The sequence below is a fragment of the Castor canadensis genome, chromosome 17 (assembly GCF_047511655.1).
Source record: "Castor canadensis chromosome 17, mCasCan1.hap1v2, whole genome shotgun sequence".
Lineage (NCBI taxonomy): Eukaryota > Metazoa > Chordata > Mammalia > Rodentia > Castoridae > Castor > Castor canadensis.
This window is the reverse complement of record NC_133402.1, coordinates 10,307,793-10,328,062: the sequence shown is the minus strand read 5'-3', so window position 1 is coordinate 10,328,062 and position 20,270 is coordinate 10,307,793. Positions and strand designations below refer to the sequence as shown.

Here is a 20,270-nt window from a genome sequence, read left to right as displayed (position 1 = left end):
AGTTGATGTCTACAGAACATTTCATCCAACCTCTACACAATATACATTCTTCTCAGCAGCCCATGGAACCTTCTCCAAAATACATCATATCCTAGGGCACAAAGCAAGTCTCAGCATATATAAGAAAATAGAAATTATACCATGCATACTATCTGATTACAATGCAGTAAAAGTAGAACTCAACAACAAAAGTAAAGACAAAAAACATGCAAACAGCTGGAAACTAAATAACTCATTACTTAATGAACAATGGATCATCGATGAAATAAAAGAGGAAATTAAAAACTTCCTGGAAGTTAATGAAAATGAAAACACAACCTACTGGAACCTATGGGACACAGCCATGAGTACATATATTTTATAGCCATGAGTGCATATATTAAAAAGACTGAAAGATTCCAAATCAATGACCTAATGATACATCTCAAACTCCTAGAGAAACAAGAACAAGCAAATCCCAAAACAAATAGGAGAGAAATAATAAAAATAAGAGCTGAAATCAACGAAATAGAAACCAAAAAAACCATACAAAGAATTAATGAAACAAAAGTTGGTTCTTTGAAAAAATAAACAAGATCAATAGACCCCAGGCAAACCTGACTAAAATGAGGAGAGAAAAATTAGTAGAATCAGGAATGCTAAAGGGGAGATAACAACAAACACCATGGAAGTCCAGGAAATCATCAGAGACTACTTTGAGAACCATTATTCAAATAAATTTGAAAATCTTAAAGAAATGGACAGATTTCTAGATACATATGATCATCCAAAACTGAACCAAGAGGAAATTAATCACCTGAATAGACCTATAACACAAAATGAAATTGAAGCAACAATCAAGAGTCTCCCCAAAAAGAAAAGTCCAGGACCTGATAGATTCTCTGCTGAATTCTATCAGACCTTTAAAGAAGAACTGATATCAACCCTCCTTAAACTGTTCCACGAAATAGAAAGTGAAGGAAAACTGCCTAACACATTTTATGAAGCCAGTATTACACTTATCCCAAAACCAGGCAAAGACACCTCCAAAACGGAGAACTATAGGCCAATCTCCTTAATGAACATTGACGCAAAAATCCTCAACAAAATAATGGCAAACCGAATTCAACAACACATCAAAAAGATTATTCACCACGACCAAGTAGGCTTCATCCTAGGGATGCAGGGGTGGTTCAACATATGAAAATCAATAAACGTAATAAACCACATTAACAGAAGCAAAGACAAAAACCACTTGATCATCTCAATAGATGCAGAAAAAGCCTTTGATAAGATCCAACACCATTTCATGATAAAAGCTTTAAGAGAACTAGGAATAGAGGGAAAGTACCTCAACATTATAAAAGGTATATATGACAAACCTACAGCCAGCATTCCCTCTAAAATCAGGAACCAGACAAGGATGCCCATTATCCCCACTCCTATTCCACATAGTACTGGAATTCCTAGCCAGAGCAATTAGGCAAGAAGAAAGAATAAAAGGAATACAAATAGGTAAAGAAACTGTCAAAATATCCCTATTTGCAGACGACATGATCCTATACCTTAAAGACCCAAAAAAACTCTACTCAGAAGCTTCTAGACATCATCAATAGCTATAGCAAGGTAGCAGGATATAAAATCAACATAGAAAAATCATTAGCATTTCTATACACTAACAATGAGCAAACTGAAAAAGAATGTATGAAAACAATTCCATTTACAATAGCCTCAAAAAGCATCAAATACCTAGGTGTAAACCTAACAAAAGATGTGAAAGACCTCTACAAGGAAAACTATACACTTCTGAAGAAAGAGATTGAGGAAGACTATAGAAAGTGGAGAGATCTCCCATGCTCATGGATTGGTAGAATCAACATAGTAAAAATGTCTATACTCCCAAAGTAATCTACATGTTTAATGCAATTAATTTAGGTAAGACACCTAAAAAATGAGCTAGCATTTGTTTTCCTTAACACAGAGAAACTAAAGCAGATACCTAAAAAGCAACTGAGGCCAATAGGAGAAGGGGACCAGGAACTAGAGAAAAGGTGAGATCAAAAAGAATTAACCTAGAAGGTAACACCCACGCACAGGAAATCAATGTGAGTCAACTCCCTGTATAACTATCCTTATCTCAACCAGCAAAAACCCTTGGTCCTTCCTATTATTGCTTATACTCTCTCTACAACAAAATTAGAAATAAGGGCAAAATAGTTTCTGCTGGGTATTGAGGGGGTGGGGGGGAGAGGGAGGGGGCAGAGTGGGTGGTAAGGGAGGGGGTGGGGGCAGGGGGGAGAAATGACCCAAGCCTTGTATGCACATATGAATAATAAAAGAAAAAAAAAGAATGTAAGACAGCGGGCCACGTTAGGGGTGGGTTCCCACGGGAGGGAGAGGGAGAATATGGTCTACATACTTTAGACACTTGTATGAAAATGGGACAATGAAACCTTTCGAAATTGTTTTAAGTGGGGGAGGGGATGAGAGAAAGATGGTGGGGATTTACTTAACCAAAGTACACTGTAAGCATAGAGGAAAATACCACAATGAACCCCCCGTACAACTGACTTATGCTAATAAAATGGTTTTTTAAGTTGTATATCCCTATTGCCAGCAACTCAGCAAAGATTCCTTCTCTCTTCTCATCACACCTGGGCAATATGTGGAATGTTACTTCCGTTCACTGAATCAGGTGGTTGGCGTCCATGGTGCCATGGACAAGCCTCCCCCGTAGCATGTCAAATCACCTGGAGGCATTTTAAGGACCAATACTGAGGGCTCAGGTAGACTCAATCAGAAACTCTAGGATGAAAATGTGGGAATGGATGTGCTTCAAAATTTCCCAGGCAAAAGCTGGCTGGGTGTGGTTCAAGTGGTAGGGCACCTGCCCAGCAAGTGTAAGGCCCTGAGTTCAAATGCCAGGGCTGAAAAGAAAACCCTGGCCTAGTGCTTAGGGAAGATAACATCCAGCAAGACTTGTCAGATGCAGACTTTTGTGTAGTTGTCCGTCTTGTGGGAAAGAAGGCACGAATATATGACATCAGCCAACACGGGACTTGCTTTTGCTCAAACTATGTCCAGCAGGGAGGGAAAAAGGAGGGGGAAGGAGAGGGGGAAGAAGGGGAGGAGGGAGAGGAGAAGAAGAACACGGGTAAAGTGTGTGCAATGAGACCAGTGGCTTTCCATTTCATCCTGAGCTCCCAGTGATAGGATGCCATCCAGAGAGGGCCAGCGACCACCTGCAGTTACTTTGCCCAGACACAGAAATAAAGAACAGTGGTGGAGGGAGGAGTTGACATATGTAGAAAGCCATTGTTGTCATTGATTGAAAACTTACCCAATACCAAGGCACATGGAGAAATGAAATAGAATTTGAAATCTGCCCTCAGGACTCTAACATTAATGAGTTTAATTGAGAAGCAAACTCAATCCAATTCATCATGTGTTGATTAATGATTGGTACACATCTGGTCCTGTTTTGCACACTTGGTATACTCCAATGGATATGTAAGCTCCAGGCAGCTTATATCTCTACAAAGAACATAAGTGTATACTCAATGTATAATTGACATACTGACAGGAGAGGATGGGAGCTTTAAGGAGAAAAAAGTATTTTCCCTATTCTCTTATTTTCAGTACTGGGGTTTGAACTTTGGGCTTTATGCTTGATAGACAGACACACTACCACTTGACCCATACCCCAAACCCTTTGTACTTTAGTTATTTGGGAGACAGGAGCTCACGTTTATGACCAGTATACATCCTGCATAGCTGGGATGATAGACGAGTACCATGCACCCAGCTCTGGGTTGAGATGGGTCTCACTTTTTTCCCAGGTTGGCCTTATCCTCCTAATATCCATCTCCTAAACATCTGTAATTACAGATGTGAGCCACTACACAAAGCCCATTTTTTCTTATTCTGATAGAGGAGTCGGGGAGAACTTCTTTTAACCAAAGTTGATAATAGTAAAAATATTTGGATGCTTCAGGAGTCTGGGTCACTATTCAGATGAAGAAAATGAAGATTAGAAAGTAACAGGAAGCCCCTACAGTCATCCAAAGACTACTTTACAAAGGGCAGTTAAGCAATGTAGGGAAGAAAGAAAAGAAAACAGATGGGTGAACAAAAGCCTAAGTGGATAGATTAAATTCAGGTTGCTACATGAAAAAGGACTGGAGTAATTAGTATTATCTGCTTCAGAAGTCAAGAACTTAATTAGGAGAGTTAGGGATATTTTAGGCTGTTAGTGCTCTGAATGACAAGGAAGTCCCATTGGACAGAAGAACAGAAGTAATATACAGGGCTCACTGATTCCAAGTTGACCATCGATGTTCCAAATCAGCATCATCCAATAGAAATCTCTGTGTGAAGGTGGGGTGTGATGGCATGTGCCTGTAATCCTAGCTACTCAGGAGAATCTTGGTGCAAGGCCAGCCCCAGCAAAAGCACATGACCCTATCTGAAAAATAAAGTAAAAAAGCAAAAGGACTGGGAGTGTGGCTCAAGTGGTAGAGTGCTTGAGGCCCTGAGTTCAATCCTCAGTACCACCATGAATGAGAAGTAGAGAGAGAAAGAGAGAGAGAGAGAGAGAGAGAGAGAAATCTCAGCACTCATGGGAATGAATAGAAAATCTAAATTTTCCAGATAAAATACAGATGCTTAGTTAAATTGAAGTTTGGATAAACAAATGATTTTTAATATAAATATGTTGGAACAATCTTAATCTGAAATTCAAATTTAACTGAGTGTACTGTATTTTTTCCCAAACTCCAGCTGCTCACTACTGAGCACTTGAAATATGCCTAGTGTGCCTGAGAGATTGTCATTTTCATTTTATTTAACTTTGATTCATTGAAGCAGTCACATGTGACCAGAGGTTACTGGTGTGGATGGTTTGGTGGGAAGAAATAGGGTAAGAGGAAGGTCTCTCCTCTGAATTTATTGGATATAAATTCTCCATTCTAGCTTCTGAATTCAGGACCCTGAGGGTTCTGCCCTGTCAAGAGGTTGTCAGTGGTTTAAATAACAACCACAGCTGGCCACTGGTGGCTCACACCTATAATCCTAGCTACTCAGGAGTTAGAGATCAGGAGGATCACGGTTCGAAGCCAGCCCAGGGAAATAGTTTCGAGACCCTATCTCATAAAAGCCCATCACAAAAAAGGGCTGGTAGAATGGTTCAAGACATAGGCCCGGAGTTCAAAAAAAAAAACAACCCAGCACTGCAAATAAATAAATAGCAACCACAACTTTAAGAAGCCATTTATTTCTAGTTAAACACATGATCCCTCACTGTATGGGTGAGGAAACTAAACCAGCAAGGTTAATTGCAGAAGGGCACAGTGTTAAAGTCAGTAAAGTCAGCGAAATAAACAGTAGGTCAAATGATCTGACCTTAAGCTCAGGTCATGTGACTCACCTCTAAGTCAACAACTGGTTGTTTCCTAAGCAATGTTGTCCAATGGGCACAAGTTTTCAAGGCCAACCCTTAAGAAAGGTGGGCCATGCTTGTAGTCCCAGAACTTGGGAGGCTGAGGATAGAAGATCACTTGAGGCCAGCCTGGGCAACTCAGTGAACCCCACCTCTAAAAAATAGTCCTAAGAAACTCTTAAAGCCAAATGGCAGGCAAAAGTTGTATTGGCATAGATCTAAAAGCGTGCCAATGGCTTGATAACTGACTATAAAGGGCAGAAAGCTAGTAGGAAGAGAAATTTCAGTTTTGCCATTTTGGTTACTGGTGGGATGACCCAGTTTCCCTTGGACTCCCAGATCACATCTTTAAAGAGATGAAACTTCATTTTGGTTGGGGGGAGCCACAGTAAAATGTGAGAATGTATATCAAATGCCTTGGCAGTCACCCCTAAAGAATAATCGCATATGATATCACGAATGATAGTTTTATTTCCAATAACAACAACAAAAAATATAAGCCAGGTGCCAGTGGCTCAAGCCTGTCATCCCAGCTACACAGGAGGCCAAGATCAGGTGACTCTTCATTCCAAGCTTGAGATGCTGAGTAAACAGAAGAAGCCGGATGTGCTGTTGCAAGCCTGTAATCCCAGCTACAGTGGGAAGTGCAAATAGGATTGTTGTCCAGCCAGCCAGGCATAAATGTGAGACCCTATCTCAAAAATAATCAGAGCAAAAAGGGCTGGAGGCATGGTTCAAGTGGCAGAGCGCCTGCCTAGCGAGCACAAGTCCCTGAGTTCAAACTCCAGTACCCCCTTTCCCAAAAGCATAAGTTATGCAACTTACCTAAGAGGGTTATAGGGATAGCTAAATGATCTCGAGGGCATGAATTTACTTTTCTGTTGGAGAACATAGGTGTAGCTTGGAACTTTCTAGAAATTTGTCTGATATCTTACAAAGAGGAAAAAAATTGGGAAAGTCCTGTGAACACGAAGCCTATGACAGTATTAACTAAATTGGTAAATTGGGGGCGGAGGAAAGAATCTGGGCATGGTAGTACTGGCCTGTAATCCTAGCACTCAGGATGCTGAGGCAGAAGGATCTTGAAGCCAGACAAGGCTACACTGTTTCAAAAAAAAAATAGCACTCATTATTATTATTTTTATTTTCAGTACTGGGGTTTGAACTCAGGGCCTACACCTTGAGCCACCCCACCAGCCCTTTTTGTGGTGTGTGTGTGTGTTTTAAGATAGGGTCTCATGAACTATTTTCCCAGGCTGTCTTTGAACCCCGATCCTCCTGATCTCTGCCTCCTGAGTAGCTAGGATTACAGGTGTGAGCCACCAGTGCCCGGCAGCACTCATTATTTTGTTGTTGTTTTCAGAGTACACATGGCATTTTGACCTGGTCTAAAAACTAAGCTATTTCATTTTCAGTTTAAAACACACACACACACACAAACTGAAAAAATAGATTGGGCTGGTGGAATGGCTCAAGTGGTAGAGCACCTGCCTAGCAAGCTTAAGGCCCTGAGTTCAAACTCTAGCACCGCCAAAAACAAAGCAAAGAAAAAACAGATCAAATAGGTAAAAGTGGCAGCCCCGATGCCTTTTCAATGGGCTTTCCATTATTCCTGATCCCACAGAATCCCCAGTCTATTCCTGAGCCCTACCTCAACATTGCAGGTCAGGACTAAATAAAAGTGAGGGGTGTCTGATACCCACAGTGCTTTCATTCTCCATAGCCGTATTCAACTTGAACTGTGAACTGTGATCCCAACTCTGGGACCCCAACACTTCCAAAGAAAGACCTCTCACAGTCTGTATTCATCAGGGTTCTCCAGAGAAACAGAATCAGTCAAATGTGGAGTTAGCAGTAAGAAAGGGTTTAGTTTAAGGAATTGACTCGTGATTATGGGGGCTGGCAGGTCCAAAATCTGCAGTATGAACCAGCAGGATGCTGAGTCCAGGAGAGCACTGATGCTCCAGTTCAAGTTCAAAGGCTATGTGCCAGCTGAATTCCCTGTTGCTTGGGGGGAGATCAGTCCAGCCCTACAACTGCACTGGAGTACAATCTGCTTGACACCAGGTCCAAATATACATATATTCCATTAAAAAACAAACAAACATCATCCCAGAAATATTCAGGATAACCTTTGACAAAATATCTGGACCCCATGGCCCAAAGTTAACACATCAAATTAACCAGGAATGACTAAAACAAAGCATTTTTCTCTAAATGAGGCCTCAGGTTCTTATGCAGCCATGCCTATGGCTGACTATAGTCCCCAACCTTCACAGCCTTTTCATCACACCAGGCTTCACAAACCTGGGCTGGTGAGAAAGAAGGGAAGGAGGGAGACACTGAGGATTTACCATCACAGCGATGAGGCACGACTCACCACCGCCCAGTTGTAAGGAGGAGACACACCGTCTATTAAAAGTAGACGGAAGGACCATAAAAGTCCAGCAGCCTCAGGCCTGTGAACGTTAGGACAAATTGCTCTGCCTGCTTCATGGAGGGGGAGAGCACACAGGGCTGTTGTGTTCTTCATAACATCTCTGGGTCTCTAAATTCCAGCCATGGTGTCTCACAAGGATGTGGTGTGGAACTCAAGTTGCTAGGCAGAGCTTAGTGATGGATGGAAGGGAGTTCTCTCTCTGGAGCGCCAAGATAAAGCCAAAATGACAAAAGGCAGAGGGAACAAATAGAAGTTGCATTCTTACAGCATTCGTTGGGCAGCTGGATCAAACCTCTCTTGAATCTGCACAGGGTTTTAATTTATATGTGCCAACCATTTTTCTGATTAAGCCCATTTGAACTGATTTTTTTTTGTTATCTGTGACAAAATGATGCTTCGATATGAAAGATGACACCTGAACGCAGTGTTGAAAGAGGAGTAGAATTTTGACTAGAAAATAATGAACTGAAGGGTATCCTAACAATAGCAATTATGATAACAATAAGTTTTAACAATATCAACTACAGCAAAAATTTATCAAGCACTTAGAATGTTCCAGAACTGCTGCCCTCACACTCCATCTAATCCTTAGGAAAACCATATGAGGCTGGTGCTATCATTATTTTGTTCTAGATGAGGATTCTGAGGTTCAGAGAGGTTAAGGGACTTGCCTAAGGCCACACAGCAGGGAAGTGCACCAAACAACTTGTCAGTCTGATGCCCAGGAATACACTCTTCTCATGCTGCTTGCGTGCCCCCTCTCATCCTCCAGGCAGACAAAAGAAGAATGGAGGAGCTGAAAGAAGTCTGGTCAGAGTAGAGCAGAACCACTGACCTGCTGCAGAGCAAGACAGAGTAACAGAACAAGGTGCTGATGACTGGAAAGCTCAAGATGCCTTAAAAGTAGGTCACATTGGACCGTCCTGAGAGAGGACCCAGCCCTTCTGACCTAATAGAGTTGCCAGATAAAAATTAGAGCACGCAGTTAAACTGGCATTTCAGATAAAAATGATAAAAAAAATAGCGTATCTCCCAGATATTGCATAGGATATACTTATACTAAATTAATGTGTGTATGTATATATGTATATGTATATATTTATGTATGTATGTATATATATATTTTTAAATCTGAAATTCCAAGTTAACGTGGGTGGGGAGAGCAGTCCTGGACTTGCACTTATTAACTCTGGCAACTCTTTAGGGAAAGACTGGCCCCACATCCAGTGGCTTCGCCCACGTGGCCGCCTGAGACTCCGCCTCCCCTCTCCAGGTGCGCGGGTCGATCCCAGAGCGGCCGCTCACTCCGTCCTGGCCAGGCAGCACTAGTGGCGCCCGAGCGGCCCAGCCACTACCCATTCCCGCCCCGGCCACGCCCCTGCCCGCCCCGGCCACGCCCCCAGCAGAAGGCCCCGCCCACAGCGGGGCAGGCGGGGCAGTTGGGCGAAATTGAGTCGCGCCGCTCCTTCCCACGTAGCGTGTTTAGGCAAGGCCAGGAACTGTCTCGCCATGTCCGCTGCGGAGGCGGGTAGTGTTTTCCACAGAGCCCGGGGCAGGACCCTGGACGCGTTTTCTACAGGTACTGCTGGCCCTTCGCCCAGGGAGGGGACATCAGAGCTGCGGAACCTTCCGCCGGGGGAACCTTCGGTGTGCGAGCGCGCACCTCCAGCCGGACTCCATCGTGGGCTGCACCCAGGGCTAGGGACCGCAATAGGTGCTGCACGACCGCGGCTCCGCGACGTGGTGGAGAGAGGAGTCCAGCGAGGGGTCTGGTCTAGGGTGGGGCTGACGTTGACCTAACTTCCCGCGAGAAGGGAAGTAAGAAGGCAGCAGGGCAGAGTAAAGAACAGCTTGTGGGAGGTGGGGGTTGCAGTTGAACCTGGGCTCCAAGCTCTGCCTCAGCGAGCCTTGGCCTCAGTTTCCCAGTCTGTAGAACGGGAGCCATAGTGAGGGTGTGGGAAGCCCTGAATAAGAGCTCGGTGCCAGTGGAGGCTGCTATTTTTAAAAAGGTCTTTCACCAGGTTGCATTTTATACTCCCACGTTTTGGCTATTAACTGTAAGAATTATTCACCAAAATGTTAGCAGAAGCCATCGGAACAGTCGTGGTCGACTTAAGTGCTTGTGGAACCAGAATTTTGAACCCCAGGCACAAACTCCTGGGTTTCCATATGTCAGGTGTATCCATCCTCCTTGGTAAGCCAAATAAAGAGACAGTAATGGTGAAGGCAGAGAAAGGAGGTTTATTACACAGCCTAGGACACACCTGGGAAGTGGGAAGAGGCAGTGTAAGCACACAGCCCGTCTTTAGCCATCCTCCTGGTACAGACATGGCTTTAGTTTTGAATAGTAAAGAATTAGGGCTGAGGACAAAAGGTTTGCAGAAACAGTCCCAGTCACAGGTGTTGCTTGGTTGGTCATTAGATCAGTTCTTGTTCCAGAGAAATTGTTATTGCTGTCATCACTTAAGGGGAGCAATCAGGTTCTCATGAGATGATTACTCCTGTTTCAGGGTGCAGCCTTATCATTATGGGTAATTGTCCTCATTTGGAGGGGTGGTCTGTCCTGAAAGGATCCGCAGTTCCTTTATGGTAGTTTTGATCCCTGGTCATAAAGATGTTATCGATCATTCCTGTCCTTTCTTTATTCCAAGGTGGCTGCAGGAGAGAATGGCTCAGAGCAAAGGACAACAAGTACAAAATGGAGACAGAGATGCCAAGTCTTTTCTCCTGTTTCTAGTTAATTTGTGGGTCCAAGAAAAGAGTCAGTGCTTCTCAGAAAAAGCAGTTTAAGTACCTCTTAAACTTGGATGTTGGATTTAGAGCATCTGCCTCATTGTAAAAATGTATTTGATAATACCTGTCTTATAGGGTGAATGGAGTGTTAACAGATACCGAGTGTTTCTGTAACCCAGTGGGACACATGCTAAGTGAATGTTAGTCCTTGAACTATACATAGGTCAGGAGGGAGCTTGGTTCCTGATTCCCCAGACTTGCCCAGGGTATCACACCCTAAGATTTCTCCTGTAATTCTCTGCTAGAACCTTTTTATTATTTTTTAAAATTACTCTTGTTCCCACTTCCTTTAAAAACAATTTTAATGGGTCTCATTATTTTCATTCATGAGTATAATGTACTTTCACCATTCATTGCCCCACTCCCGAATCTGATCTTTTTCTTCTTTGTAACTTGCAGCGGGGGAGTGGCAAGGTTCTGGAAGTATTTGCAACGAGTCTGGAAGTATTTGCAACGAGAGATCCACGGGTGGATGTAGAGAAAAAGCAATCTGCTATGGTGCTGTTCTTTACATGTTATATTTGATTTGGCTTTCTTTCACCCAATATGATTTTTTTTTAGCTGTATCGGTATTGGTATAAATAATTTCTGCTCCACTCATTTCCTGCTGCGTAATATTCTATTGTGTGAGTATCTACTCGGTGCAGTCTGTGGATGGATATGCTGAGTGTCTTCTCATTTGCTTCTTTCTTCTCCTTTTGCCTCTCTGAATCCCTCTAGCTTTCCCACCTTGCCCCAAGAGATTGACCTCTAGGGACATCATTGGATTTTTTGCCCTCTAGCCCAGCCAATGGGAAGCCCCCACTGGAGATCAGAGGGTGGGGAAAGCAAAAGTCAGCACATATCATGTCCAGTGCGGTTACCTTGAGCTGCCTGTGTTCCTTTCCTGAAGGTCACTGGTTCTCCCAAGACTTTTTTTCTCAGACTCTTTACAGATTTGGGTAGCCTCACCCCTTCCTCCTTGTAAGCAAATGAGTGACAGCAGGCCTGCTTTGGGTCATGGGCTGTAATACCAGCTATGGTTACTTTGCCACCCAAAGTGGTTGTACCTGTTTTTTACTTCTACCAGATGTTCAGGAGAGTTTCCTTTTACTTCGCTGAATGTCTTCCTTTCAGTTTGAGAAATACTTACTATGCTTTTTTTTGCACTCTCTGGTATCTTATGAACAGAAAGTGGGCAGGGGCAAGTTATCCTTAGGGGCTCAGACCTGAGCACAGAGGTATGGCACAAAAAGAGCAACAGATGGCTCCGATGGCCACTGTAGTGGGAGGAATCGGGATTGTGTTGGCAGTATGTGATAGTGGGGGTTTCCTGCCCTTGGTGTAAGGACTGGACTCACACTTGATGAGATGGATTCTAGGGATCATCAGGAATTCTGAGGCAACTCATGGGGTGTAGTACATAACTAGGGATGTAGGAATGGCTGCCATCCAGAGGGGGAGTAGGTGGTGCTGCTTTTGGAGTCAAAGGCTTTGCTAAGGGAAAGTGTAGCACAGTGGATAGTGTGCTGTGCAGCTGTGTGAGGGACCCTAGAATATGCCAGTGTTTAGGGCCAAGGAGAGCACAGGTGGAAGTGCTCAAGGCAGAAATAACTAGAGATTCTGGAAGATAAAGTCAGGAGCTGGCCTTGGCATCAAAGCTGAGCAGGAGGACTTAGACCATATGGCATAAAGGATCAGATGTTGGAGAAATCTATGTGAATGTAAGCTGAGCTGGCAACTTTGATGGGTACTCCTAGAGGTGCCCAAGGCCCTATGGGAAGTACAGCCTCGTGCTGGTAAAGTTGCCCCAAGGGCAGAGTCAGAATTAGTCACCTACCTCCAGAATTAGTCACTTAGATTCTCTCTTTTTTCTTTTCTTTTTTAAAATCAAGTTTTTATTAGCATAAAGTTGTACAAAGGGGTTTCATTGTGATATTTACTTACACACATATAATGTATTTTGATCAAATCCACCCCATCTATATTTAACACCTCCTTCTCTCCCCCTTTTAGCAGTTTTTAGTGGGTTTCATTGTGCTATTTTCATACATAGATAAAATGTACTTCTGTAATATTCACCCCCCCCCATCACCCTCTCCTTTCTCCTCCCCTCCTTTTGGTTCCCCCCTTACACCATCCCCCTCTTTACAATCATGTCATTATTATTTATTTTTAGGTCTAGATTCTGTGCTAGTCAACAGAGCTCTTTACTCTAAGACCATATCTCCCTCCCCCCACCCCCGCTGGGCTGATTTACACAACTCACTGCATCCCTGCAGCTTCTCCAGTAGTGTGAGATGTGAGGCTCAGTCTCAATCATCCATTCCTTGTTAACACAATCTGCTAGACTCTGCCGATGCATGTTTATAAAGAAGAAATTATACATGTCTCACCTGAGGAGGCTTTAATTCCTAAGCATGTTCAGATACTCATTTTAATTAGGCAAATTGATAATTACATTTCCTTGACACATATCCTAATTAGGACTACTTTCTCATAGCACCAACTGTCTTTTGAGAGGTTTACCACATCTGATCTGAAGAAATTCTGAAAGGGTGAAATAAGTCCTAAAAGGGACAAAGTATGTTTACAAGTTATATTTAATTGTTACTAGGTCCTAAATCTCTCTTTCTGGTTATTTCATCACCAGAATATTTTCCTCCTCAGACCACAGGGCTATTGGTTGCTTTTTGTTTTTGTGAGCTAGGGTTTCACTGTGTAACCCAACCTCTCACTATGTATTGGGATTACAGTTGGGCACCACCATGCTAAGCTTTGGGTGGTTTCCTTTCAAGTATTGTTTTCCTAGACATCTTAACCCTCTACAGCTAATTGTGACTATTTCTTAGTCCTCTTTGGAACCCCCTCAGTGGACAGTGTGAATGGATTCTCAGTAACTGGCAGCTTGCTCTATGTCTTGCAGGCCTCCCGGAAGAACTTTTTTAGAAATAGTAGCCCTGGAAGTGCTTTTCCATTGAACAGGGTTAGAAATAGTGTGACTGAAACATTTCTAATGGGAGTTGAAGGAATAAACACTTCGATTGTGCTACATTTAGGACAAGTTACTTATTTTCTATTTGAAGAGGGTCTGTTAAATAAAACGTATGGAAGGCATTGGTTGGGCCCAGGAGGCCCAAGTCAATACACTGAGTTTAATCACCATAACTGAACTTTGGACTGGGGGAGTGCCTCAAGTGGTAGAGCACCTGCCTAGCAAGTGTGAGGCCCTGAGTTCAAACCCCAGTGCCGCCAAAAAAAAAAAAAGAAAAACTGAACTTCGGTTGGTTGCAGGAGGCCCTGTAGCCAATTAACTCAGCTGTAAACAATTAACTAGTTAAGCTATAACCAAATTAATGGTTGATTGCTTAAGAAGAAGCCGGTTAAGTTAATAACAGTGTGTGTTCTGTCTGGTCCGTTGTTGGTTAGAGTTCTCAGAACCTGCCCTGGTTCTGAAGCTGACCATTTGTGAATCATTTTTATTTTGTTTTGCTTTGCTCAAATAATTGGCCTAAGGACTGTGCCTCATAACAGTTCCTGTGACTAAATAAAAATGGCTATTTTCACCTTCTCTTGTAACCACCTATTGAGAGGTAGAGTGACCTCTAAAAAGTTCACACTACAGCATTTTCAAAAGACAGATTTACTTTTATTTTTGAGTACACTTTTTGCCTTTTTATTTTTAGTTTATAATTAACAGTTTTTAGCAAATTTGTAAGAGGGGTATGGCCACAGTCTAGTTTTAGGAACCACACCTCCCCCTTTGCCAAAAGAAGTGTGGATTCTCCATGATCCATTTGCAGTTTTTATGTGTCCCTGTTCCCAGCACAGGGAACTACTGCATACCTCCACAGATGGGCCTTTTCTGGACATTGCCTGTAAATGGAGTCATGGTATGTGGTCTTTTGTGACTGGTTTCTTTGCCTTAGCATGAAGGTTTTGAGATTCATCCCCGCTATAGCATGGATTAGTATTACTGAATGGTTTTTCATTGTGTCACTAATCACATTTTGTTTATCCACCTATTAATGAACACTTGGATTTTTTGACATTCATAGACATGTTTATTTGGACATTTTTTGGTTTTTATGAATGAAGGCACTGTGAATAGCCACGTAGGCTTTATACAGATATACATATATATATATATATATATATATATATATAGTTTCTTTTGGGTAGTTAACATAGGGTTGGAATTATAGGTCGGACAATAACTATACTTAACATTTTGAGGAACTGCACCATTTTACCTTCCTGTATACAGGTTCTAATTTCTCCATTCCTCACCCCCCTTACTCTCTGTGTCTTTAATCATAGCCATCTAAGTTCGTATGAAGTGGTCGATCTCATGGTGGTTCTGATTTGCATTTTCCTAATGAGTAATGGTCTTGAGCATCTTCTTGCTCAGTGGTCATTTGAAGAATATTTATTTAGATACTTTGCCTACTTTTTAATTGTGTTGTCTTTTTGCTACTTAGTGAAGAGTTTTCTGTATATTCAGGATACAAGTCCCTTATCAGACATAAGACTTGTAAGTATCTGTGGGTTTGTCTCTTCACTTTGTGGGTGATATGTTTTAAATTTTGAGGAAGCCAGCTTTTTCTTTTGTCATCTGTGCTTTTGAAGTCATACCTAAGAAGTCTTTGCTTAACCTCAGATCATGAAGATTTACTGTTATGTTTTCTTCTAAGAGTTTTATAGTTAGAATGCTTACTTTTAACCTGTGGGTTTTTTTTTCTCCCCCCCCCCCCCCCCCCCCCCCCCCCCCCGTGGTGGGGTTTGAACCTCAGGGCTTTGTGCTTACAAAGAAGGAGCTCTATGGCATGTGCCACACCTCCAGCCCAGCTTACATTTAGATCAAGTACTTTTATTTTCAATCCTAGGAATCAAACCCAGAACCTTACACATGCTAGGCAGACACTCTACCACTGAACTACACCTCCAGCCCCAAGGATAATTTTCAATTAATTTATGTGTGGCATGGAGTAAGGGTCTAATTATTAGAAAATTTCCATTGTTACTTATTTTTTAATCATAGTGGAAGCCTTTGGGGTTGTAAGACAAAAGTTAAAGAGGGGGATTAAAGAATTATATAGGTACTTTTAGCATTTCGTTATAATGCAGACCACAAATGTGCATGTACTTACCAGTCTTTGAGGTCTGGCCAGGGGTTTGTCTGGGCTTGGGCTTCCAGATGGGCTATACATAGCTTTTGTTTGTTTGTTTGTTTGTTTGTGTAACCACCACCCATGAATGAGTCTTTCTAGTTCCGTTTTTTTTCCCAGTGGACACCTAGTCAGAAATCTCTTGGAAAGCATTCTGAGTGAAAAATTCTTCTGGGTGTATTTCCCTTCAAATGTTTAACACTTGTCTCTCCAGCACCTAATTCATGGTGTCTTATTTTTTCCAGCTTCTCTAGGATCATCCCCAAGCATTCATCTTACTCACAAACATGCTTAGAGTTGGAAACAACTCTACATTCATATCTCTCCTCCCACTTACACATTTCAACAAACATGTGGGGCGCAAACCCCTGGGGGCAGGCCCAGAAGTGGGTGCAGCAGCTGGCCCTGAAGTGTGAGCCCAGACATGTGAGCCACTAGCTGGCCCTGGGCAAAAGCCAGTCCCTTTTACAGAGGGCTTTGACAGTGCTGGTTGGACTGTCCAGGCAGCCTGGTAGAAGTCTATAAAGAGACCATCTTCTCAGGGCTTGCAACTTTTATGTCTATACATGTAAAAGTTTTGTTGTTCAGTTTTGGCTTTGTGGGACAGAATCTTGCAGTGTAGCCCAGGCTGGCCTGGAACTGAAGATACTTCTGCCTCCTCCTCCTCAGTGCTGGGATCACACAATGTGATTTTGAACTGCCAAATCCTTGAGTGAACAGGGACAATAACCCCTGGCTGGGACAACTGGAGACCCTGGAGCCCAGGACTGCTGCCTCCCACTTTCAGAAGTGAGTTTGGTATGCAGCTGGACACTTGGGAAATACTGTGGAGTAAAAGCATGTCTAAACTCCCTGCATAGGCTTATTTAAAAAAGAAACCAGCCTTGCGCCAATGCCTCAGGTCCTCATTTGTGAAATGAAGACAGAGTGTTGTCTGGATTTACCTGAAGCTGCAGCTGCAAACATATGCTGGTTGATTTTGGCTTGTGGTGACTTTAGGTACCTAGGACCTTGTTGGTTCAGGTCCCCACGTTAGTAAAGGGGCAGGTCTAAAAGACAAACCACTGTCTGGTTCCCACCCAGCCCTTGGGCCTCACTGCCAGGCCACATGGAAACAGGACTGTCTTCATCGTCTGCCCAGGTTGCTCCTTCCCTTGGTTTCACCAGCTTGCCTGTTTGCCAGAGTCTGAGGGATCTTTCATGGCCTCTGTATTCTCCTGTACCCTCCCTGTCCAAACTTCCCCCAATCCTGTCCATTCAACCTCTAGAACATGCTGAGGTATTATTGACCCTTCTCCTACCCAGCTCCCACCCTGCTGACCCCTGCCACCTCCAGCTGTCACCTGGACAGTTCAACAGCCTTCCACATTCACTCTTTCCCTGCAGTCCACTCCTTTTGCAGCAGTGTGACCACTTTGAAGAAAATCTGGGATCGGTCACCCCTCAGTGTGGCTTTTTGACTCTTTGACTCTTTCTTGTAGATGCCTTCTCCTCCTTCAGGTGTCAGTTGAAGATTGCTTGTTTGTAAATGAGGTCCCTGCAACTTGCTTTCCCCCATTCTTTTCCTTTATGGCTCTTAGGACATAAAGTGTCGTAATGTTGCATTGCTTCCTGCAATTTTTCTGTCTTTGTCTCTGTGCTGTAGATTCCTGTCTAGACTAGGAGAGTGGCCATTTGATAATGAATAAAAGGACAGACATGAATAAATATACTGCTCCAGAACCCCTTGTGTGTGTTTGCCTACACATCATGGATTCTCTGGACAAGACAAAGATGAAACTGAGCTATCAACCAGCCAGCACAATATAGCGTGCCCACACCAGGTGGCTGTGCAGTGTGCACCCTTCACAGTGTTATTTGTGGGAGGAGGTTTTGCTTATCTGGCGGGTGCCCTCTGCTGCCACTGCCTGGAGGAAGGGTCGCCTTCTCTTTGCAGCCAGCACCTCTGTTTACTCAGTCTTGTGCTTATAGGGCTTCATCTGCCCAGAGGTCTGATGGGCCAGCAGGTGCCTGCTCTCTTGGACAGGAAATTTGAGGAATGGGGGCAAAAGTTACAGCAAACATCTACCTGAAGTAGGTAAGCCCCTAATGAAGCTCTGTTTTTGGAAAGTGCCGGAAGGTTCTAGACATGCCTTTTTCCCTGTAATTGTTGTCCATGATAGCATTGGCTAAAGCCAATGATGCTGAAAGGCACCTGGCCAAGAAGCACCTGCTTAGTTCTCCAGAGAGTTGCAGATAAAGATTTTGGCAGGTCCTTCACCCTTGGTTGACAAGGGTGGCAGCCATGCTTTGACGCAGAATCCAGTGTGTATCTCACAACCACCTTTTGATGTATTTAGGCTGAGAATAGAGGCCAGTTACTTAGGATGAATAATTGGAGACATTGAAGATTACTGTCATAGTTAATTATTTTGGGGGGGGGGACAGATTCCTGAAGGACACTTTTAAGCCACTCTTCAGATACCACACAGTTCCCCCTGTTAAAGCATACAATTCTGTGCCTTTTAATGCATTCACAGAGTTGTGCAACCATCACCACACTCAGCTTTAGACCATCTTCATCACCCTGGAAAGAAACTTTGTACCCCCCTAGTTTTCCCCAGTCCCCAAGCCCTAAGCAAGCACTAATGAAGGACACTGTTATCTGTTGTATTAAGGCTGATGATTTTATGGTGTGTCTTTTAGATTGCTATACCAGAGAGTCCAGGCATGGTGAATTGTTTTGCTACCTTTTTTTTTTTAAAAAAAAAAAACCACTAACATATGATCATTTACCCAGAAAGATGAAGAGTATTGCTAAGACATTTAGATGGTGATTCACGGTGCAGATTGCTGCTGGGAGGATCTGCAAGAATTGCATTCCATTGGCCTTTGCCAGAAAGCCTCCAGGCAGCTGTAGAGCTACCCGTCTTTGCTGTTTTGTCACCATAGCAGTACCCACAACGTGGGAGATGTTTTCTGAGTCCCACTGTGTGCCAGGGGACAGAGAAATGGGTGCAACTCCAGCTGCCTTATTTCTGCTAAGGCAAGGGTCTGTGCCTAGTGTAAATGCTACCCAGTACTCATTAATGTATTAACTTTTTCACAAGACTTTTGAGGGAGTGCTGTTACTCTCACTTTTCAGATAAGGAAACTGAAGCCCAGTTTGTGGGGATTGTTGATTGTGTCACACAGTTGGTAAGAAGTAGAAATGGGTTTGAGTACAGGCACTGGGGCCTCAGATTCTGGAAAACACCACGACCAGGTAAGGGTTTTAGGAGATGGAGACTAAAGTTGGACAGCAGCTTTAAGCCTCGCCAAGCCTGCATGTCCTGTGTAGTCTAACCCCCTGCCTGGAGGGCCCCAGCCCCCCACCAGCCACCCTGTCCTGTGTTTGCCTCTGTTGCCTCTGCAGTTCTAACAGATGTGTAACTAGCCTAGTTCTTTGCTTTTGTCCCTCTCTTCCACTATTCTATAAGGCCTTAGGGAAGGAGACCTGTTGGCATTGTTGAATGTCCAGCAGTGGGCATGGCCACAGCCACGTAGAATGGGTGGCCAGAATGTACGTGCTTAAATGAGTGAGGGAGGCTGAGTTGCTGCTTGCAAGGGAGAGAGTCAGGCTCTGTGGTGGAGGTGGTGGCCAGGCTGGCCTGGATGGATGGGACTGCAGCAGGAAGAGCTGGGAGAATGGAGAGCCTACCCAGAAGAAGGATGGGAGGTGTGGGGTGTGTTTGGGGAGCAGATAGCAGTCCGTTTGGGAGGGTTTCTGTGTGTGTGCAGCAGGTGTGTCAGCAGCACTTGGGGCATTGGCTGGATCATTCTTTGTTGCGAGGCTCTGCCCTATGTATTGCAGGATGTTGGGCATCCTTGGCCCCTACCCACTGGATCCTGTAGCACCACCCACTTCCCTGTCTAGTGGGCCTAGGCCCCTGGTCTAATGGAATCAGCTGTAGACATAGCTGGGATAGCTTTGGGCTCATTTTGGCTGCAGGGGCAGAGTGAGCAGGAATCCATTGACACCTGCGTTTATCCCTTCGTCAAATATTGGCTTGCAGGCCTACTATGTGTCAGGTTGGAATGGCACATGCTGGTGATATGCTGGAGGGGAAGCAGACGTGGGCTGGTCCTCGTGGAGATTTAGGACAGTGACTCTCTAGCTAGAGGCTTAGTGACCGGGCTGGAGGATGCTGGGGCTGCAGCGGCGGGATTGTAGATGTTGAGAGCTGGTTGACTGGCTACATGTACACAGACATATGAACTCCCAGGATCTATAGACTGATGGACTAGAGACAATGGTGGCAAAGCTTGAAACATCTGAAGAAAGAGCCAGGAAGAATGAGTGAAAGATGGGAGTTTGCTCGTGGAAATGTTGACCTAAGCTGAATCTAAGCTACAGGTTGGATGTGCCTAGAAAAACAAACCTACAAAAATACATTGTACGTATTTTTAAGTAATTCTTTGTCTAATCAGATAGAGAAATATCACCCCACCATTC

The 20,270-nt window shown here is 43.7% G+C and overlaps 1 protein-coding gene across 7 annotated transcripts in view; it reads left to right on the top strand.

The window, feature by feature from the left end:
- The first annotated feature begins 9,258 nt into the window (after window positions 1–9,258).
- Cpped1 (calcineurin like phosphoesterase domain containing 1) overlaps window positions 9,259–20,270 on the top strand; it is a 114,150-nt gene continuing 103,138 nt past the window's right edge. The window contains exon 1 of one of the 7 annotated variants that reach the window (XM_074059567.1): window positions 9,259–9,435. In XM_074059567.1, coding sequence (XP_073915668.1) covers window positions 9,366–9,435 — 70 coding nt within the window. In that variant the 5' untranslated portion in view covers window positions 9,259–9,365. Of the gene's footprint in view, window positions 9,436–9,502; window positions 10,051–12,933; window positions 14,522–20,270 lie in introns of those variants that run through there. The other 6 variants (XM_074059568.1, XM_020167241.2, XM_074059566.1 and 3 more) reach the window with 6 other exon arrangements.